The sequence below is a fragment of the Protopterus annectens genome, chromosome 14.part0 (assembly GCF_019279795.1).
Source record: "Protopterus annectens isolate FY-2018-M chromosome 14.part0, PAN1.0, whole genome shotgun sequence".
NCBI lineage: Eukaryota > Metazoa > Chordata > Ceratodontiformes > Protopteridae > Protopterus > Protopterus annectens.
This window is the reverse complement of record NC_056748.1, coordinates 902054467-902060509: the sequence shown is the minus strand read 5'-3', so window position 1 is coordinate 902060509 and position 6043 is coordinate 902054467. Positions and strand designations below refer to the sequence as shown.

The following is a 6043-nucleotide window of genomic DNA, read 5'->3' as shown; positions in this document are numbered from 1 at the left end:
AACAGAAAAAAGCATAGTGAAAGGTCAGGCAATTAGAGTAGCCAGGATGACTTCGGAAAGGGAAGACATAGTTTAGGGTTAGAACTGGTGAGGAACATGTTCCTCGAAAGAGGATATCCATCCTATTTTATTGAACTCATTATTAAAGAAATTTCTGATGAACGAGGAAAGAAACATAAACCCCTTTTGAGTTGTGGTGACACCAGAACACGATCCAGTGAAGAACATTTTAAGGGTGAGGCAGACAATGGTTGTAGAGAACTTGGACCCGATACTACCTCTGGTATGCAGGTGAACAACTACAGTAAGGCATTTATTATTCAACATAGTCCATTTTCCAATAGGATTAAACATATTCTATATGAAAACTGGGGAATATTTAAAACAAATAGCGAAATATATACGAAGGTGGGTGAAAAACCCATATTTTCCACAAAATTGGGTAAACATATTAACGTAAACTTGGAAAATCACCTAGTGGGGCAGGGCCACATTGAGGAAAGTACTAAGCCATGTGGCCGATGTTCTCTATGTGGATACATATTGCAGGTTCCTTCCTTAACACTGAAAAACAGTTTAAATAGTGTTCTGCACTTTAGAAAAGGCAAATGCTACATGAACAGGATAGTGTATATTGCACTTTGCAACACCTGCCCAGGGTTTTACATTGGAAAAACCGAGAGGGCTTTAAAATGCAGAATCTACGAACATTTTTAGGAAATAATAAATAAAAAGGAGACTAATGCTCTTTACAGACACAGTGTAAACTGTGGAGGATACACAGGTATTAAATTTGGAATAACAGATACGGTCAACATTGATGTGAGGGGGGGTGACTGGAAGAACCTCTTGAGCAAGAGAGAACTTATGTGGCAGCTTAGGTTAGCTGCTAATTTCTCTCCAGGTCTCAATGATCATTTATGTATTTACTCAGCACTCAAGGAAAAAGCTAATAAGATAACATAATATATTTGAATTTACAAATCAAGTCTTTTACATGGAAAATGTTTTAATATTTTACTTATGTGTATAAAGAGGGTGAAACAGTAAGGAAAGTGCTTATTTGATGCAGACAAAGGTTTTTTTTTTTTTTTGAGTTTAATATTATGTAAGAAAATATTTTAAATCGGTGCACTGATTTTATCAAGTGTTTGTTCATTATGGTTGAATGGGTTCATGTTTCTTTAAAAAGTGGATGTGAGCGGATCATTCCTTAGGAATACTGACTGACTGCTTGTTAAGAAAGAGTATTTAAATGTTCTAGGGATGAGGTTCAGTTTGTTCTGACTGAAGTCAATTCATTGATGAAAGCGCTCAACATGAACCATTGTGTATTTGGACTGTATACTGGTCTTTTATTTGCTTTTATTCATTAAAAGGAGTTTCCATGGTCCTTTTGGTGCACTCTTTCTGTGGTTTTGGTCTATTGAGCACCAACACACCTTCATTTGTTTTTTTGCTCATGCCTGATATGCCCATTTAGTCCTTCTTTCTTCAAATGGTGATTACCAGAAGGAAGTGGGGAGGGCATGGTACACATGAGATCCTACAGGACGCTTGAAGATTCTGTGATGATTCTAAACCACTTCACTGTTAGCTGACAAGTATAGATTAATGTCTTTTTATGCCACTGCTGGGAGGGATGCGCACCTCCTCATAGCCATGATGCTCAGCTAGGGGAAGAGAAGCATTTTTAGATAAGCTCATACCCCAGATTCCCTGTGAATATTGAGCTCACCTCTTGGGTCTTTCCCAAAGGGCACTCCTACTGTGGGTGTTTTACAGAGTGCTGACTATTCAGTGCCACAGTTTCCCAGTCACCTCCTCTGGCACCTGGGTCACTAAATGAAGTTAGATTGGCCAGGGCACATTAAGAGCTCTGTCTTTCTGCACTGAACAGCCAGATATTCTTCTTGTTTCTTAACCAGAATAGCTTAGCAGATGGAAGATTACACTGCTGGTAGGAAATCAAGTAGATACAAGTTATACGTACATACAGCTATACTCAAGCAACAAAATAAACACAGGGTAAATGACAAGTTTAAAGCACACTTACATCATCTGTAAAGGTGAAAGAAGCTGTAACTTTCTCTACTGGATCCATGACAACAACACAGCATTGTCCACTTTTATTGTTCATCCTCTTCATCCAGACTGACACTGGGACTAGACCTCCATTCTTGTTAACAATGTCCACCTGAAATATAAGCAGTGCAAACATGGAGTTACATTTACATGGTTGAAGCAGTTATAGTCTTTATTAAGTCTAATAATAAAACCTTTTACTTCTTTTGCTATTTAAATTATTTCTGCCGGCTGTAAACTTGGCTCAAAATTATAAATAAATAATGTTAATATGAATGTACTTTTGTCACGTGATTAAATCTTTTACAAAGATAATTACTGGCTATGATCTTACTTAGAGCAAACATATCTCAGACTTATTTTACACTGCTTTCAGTGAACTCCTCAGGTGATGAAACCAACCCAATGACCTTTGCATTCCCCTGCTGATAACCTTTATCTTGTATCACCTGTGGAGATGGGGAGGAGTCCCATATGTTCAGTGGGGACTAGCTTTTCAACATCACTATTTTAGGGTGACAGGATGAAAAGTAGTTTGCCAATTACTAGACAGAAGAACGAAAAATAGTATCAGAGAGAGGAGGCTATCATAATACATGGGGCATTTTTTTTTCATATATGGGCCAGAGCAAACCCTGGAAAGACCAGTGAGATGCTCCTAAATTTGCTGTGGCTTACTCATTGTTAAATTTAGCATCCCCCCTCCTGGCACTGTTCTGGATTCAAACAGATGGATAACATTTCTGCTTTAAAAGTTGGTACATAGATTATCCTACTCTACACAACCCCTAAATAGCCTGCCTGACTTTTTTAGGAAGTGGGGCCTAAAATGTTTTTCTTTTAGACAGTGGTGTTTATAAATGATCCCAAAACTTTTAATGATGATAAACCAACATTTGATCCTGTAAACATAGTACCTGGCTCCACCTCTTTTTAGAGGAGGAATTATGTTCACTACCTCAGTCAAAAACTTTTCCATGAAATTAACAGTTTTCCCCCAAAGGCAATCACTTCTGGGAAAGAACATCATAACAGAGGGTCTTCATCACCATGATCAGAGTCAGAGGAAATAAAGAAAAAAATCTGCTTCATACAGAAACAGCTTTCTTCATGAGAAGAAAGCAAAGAAGGGAACAAAGTGATAGTCTTCATCATGTTAAGATGGTGAGGACAGGTATATGTTCCTCTTACCATCTGCCATCATTGAAGGCACTGATAATTTGGAGCTAGTCGTGAAGCCTGAATAACCATCAGCATACTTTCACCAGTTTGAAGACAGCCTGAGAAAGGTGCTCCATGTGCAGACTGCGACCCTGAACCAGATGTTGTATGGAAAGGGGAAAATACTCCTCTGTGAAGTTACAGCACGCTAAAGCTGGGATCCACAAAGGGAGCAGAGAAGCTACTGGCTCCTGGTGCTGACTTTCATTTAGGCTGTGATAGCATCACATAAGCTCCAATGGGATTGATGTCTGAACCATCAATACACCGAGGCACTCAGAACAGTGCTGAAGGACATTTCCAGAGGTATGAGCCTCCTTGATATTGAAGGTAGGTTGCTATCAGACTAAGTGAAAGGACTCGGAAATTGTTTAGAGCCTAAGATTGTCATTGGTCAACTTTTCGACCATCTTTCTGAAAGGCTGTGAAAAACCATGTAGTGGGAGCCTCTGAAGGGGTTTCCTTTCTTCTGAGCTCAAGGAGAACTTTTTCTTTTTTATGTGTGAAAATCTACCTCCTTTTTCAGTAATCTGTTACTTGAGGTTTTTAAACATTTTTTAAGGGCCTGATTCTGTCCTTCATGTGTGATTTGCATTTATCTCTCTCATATTGAGATTTATATTTTTTTAAACTTTTGTATTTATGAATTAGGAATGGCTATATGAACTGTTCTTATTTATTTTATTTTACATTTGATTACCAGGAAAGTCCAACTGGATACAGGTCCATTTTCAGCGGAGGCCCGGGGAGAAAAGCTTCAATAAAGTACAATATATAAAGAAAAATTCAAAATACAATTCATAGTTTCTAAGGATAAAAAAATACAGAAATATTTGTATTATTACACTAGTTGTTAAATCATGTAACAAAAGCTATTTTGTAAATTACTGGAATGTTACTGAATATGGTGGTAGTGTGTGCTATACTGGTATGTGGTTAATAAGCCGAAAGAAAATGTATATGGTACTTAAATGCTATATCAATCAGTTTTAATGGAACAGTACACTTTTTTCACCACTATTTACAAAATGATAGTCAATATGATAAGGTACAAGAATAAATATGAGAAACAAAAACTTAATATAATAGGCAAATCGAAGTACACTGTATCTGCTTCAAATGTAAAAGCTTGTAAAATTACTTTACAAGTTAGAAGTAATACTGAAATAAGAAGCTCTCAAATTCAACCAGATGCATTTTTATTAAATCTCTAGAGTGGATTTAAGGTAGTGTCAGTTGGTGTTATAAACAATAAAAAGATTAGCAGTGTGAATGGGAAAAGAAATACATCCTTTACATCTTAAAGGTAGATGCTTGAAATGGTATGCAAGACCATTAACAACTACAGTATTCATCTTTAGCAACACTGCAACTGATGATGTCGCAAAATTAGATTTTGCATGCCTGGTCATTAAGAATTTTAGTTATGGTAACTGGAAACAAGTAGTGAATGATTCAAATGAGAGCTACACTTGTCTGGAAAGTCAAGAGAGTACTAGTAAATGGTTTCCTCAGAAGGAGTAAACTCTTTAAATAAATCAAATCTGAATATGCATTTCGGCACAGAATACATGCGACTGGAAGAGTCCTAACTGATTTATACAATGAACTAGACAAATAAAGGGAGTATAAAAAAAGAGTTAAGTACTCACCATAATCTTCCATTTGTGTTGTCCATTTTCATTCTCCCTCAACTGAGGGTTCAGATCCAATTCAGCTGATTCTTCCACCTCGTGGAAAACTAAAACTCTTGAGCTCTTCCCATTACCCATAATGCCTTAGTCACCTAACAAACCTTAGATTTTGTTTGCGTCCCCTTATATCTGCAAAGCAGTAGGAAATGACAAAGAACAGAATATGGGACTCAAACAAAGGAAGAGTAGTTCCTCCAGCATTTTTCAATATTTCCAAGAGTCGGGGGGTGGTTAGTGGTAGGGAAGTTGAGGAAGAATGAAAATGGACAGCACAGATGTAACGGTATGGTGAGCACGTAACTTTTTTATCTGATGTTGTCATTTTCATTTATTTCTCAACTGTTGGGACACAGTCCCCAACCTCGTAAATCCTGGGAGGACTCTAAGGAAGGATATTCCTAAGAACAGCTGAGCCAAAGGCTGCTCTTCCTCTAGAGACCAGATCCAATTCATAATGAGCAATAATGGCATGAGGATTTGCCCAAGTTGCAGACGTACAAATATCATCCAAGGAGGTGCTAGACAAAAAGGCTGAAGAGGTTGCTATTGATCTAGTGGAATGGGCTTTTGATGGTTTTGGTAAAGGCAAACCCACTTTTTGTATACAAAATTAATACAAATCAGTCAACCATTTGGCTAAAGTTGCTTTAGAAATTGGTTTGTCTAATTTTTATTCCAAAAAGGAAATTAAAAGTTATGCCCTCACCATAACTAGGCATTTGTTGTCCATTTTCATTCTTTCTCAACCCATGGGGGTTTAGATCCAATCCTCGGATCCAGATTGGCCACATATTCCAGACTTCGGATCCAACTCTCAAGCTCCTCATCTACCCATAATGCCTTAGTCCATCCCCATTGCCTCAGATGGAGTTTGTTGCCATTAAGCCCATATAGCTTGACAAAAACAGGAGAGGCTGATAGAGAAAGGAAGGGCTCAAACCCAGAACTGTAGATTCCAAAACATAGTCCTAGACGTGTTTTCAGAGACTAAAGGATGGGTGAAGGATTGGAGGGAAGTTTAGGAAGAATGGAAATGGACAACA

At 37.7% G+C, this 6043-nt stretch overlaps 1 protein-coding gene across 2 annotated transcripts in view; it reads right to left on the bottom strand.

Moving 5' to 3' along the window:
* Positions 1-6043, bottom strand: part of PASK (PAS domain containing serine/threonine kinase) — a 1620160-nt gene that overhangs the window by 1380033 nt on the left and 234084 nt on the right. For both annotated transcript variants that reach the window (XM_044056691.1, XM_044056692.1), the window contains exon 5: positions 2057-2197. In XM_044056691.1, the coding sequence (XP_043912626.1) occupies positions 2057-2197 (141 nt within the window). The remainder of the gene's footprint in view (positions 1-2056; positions 2198-6043) is intronic.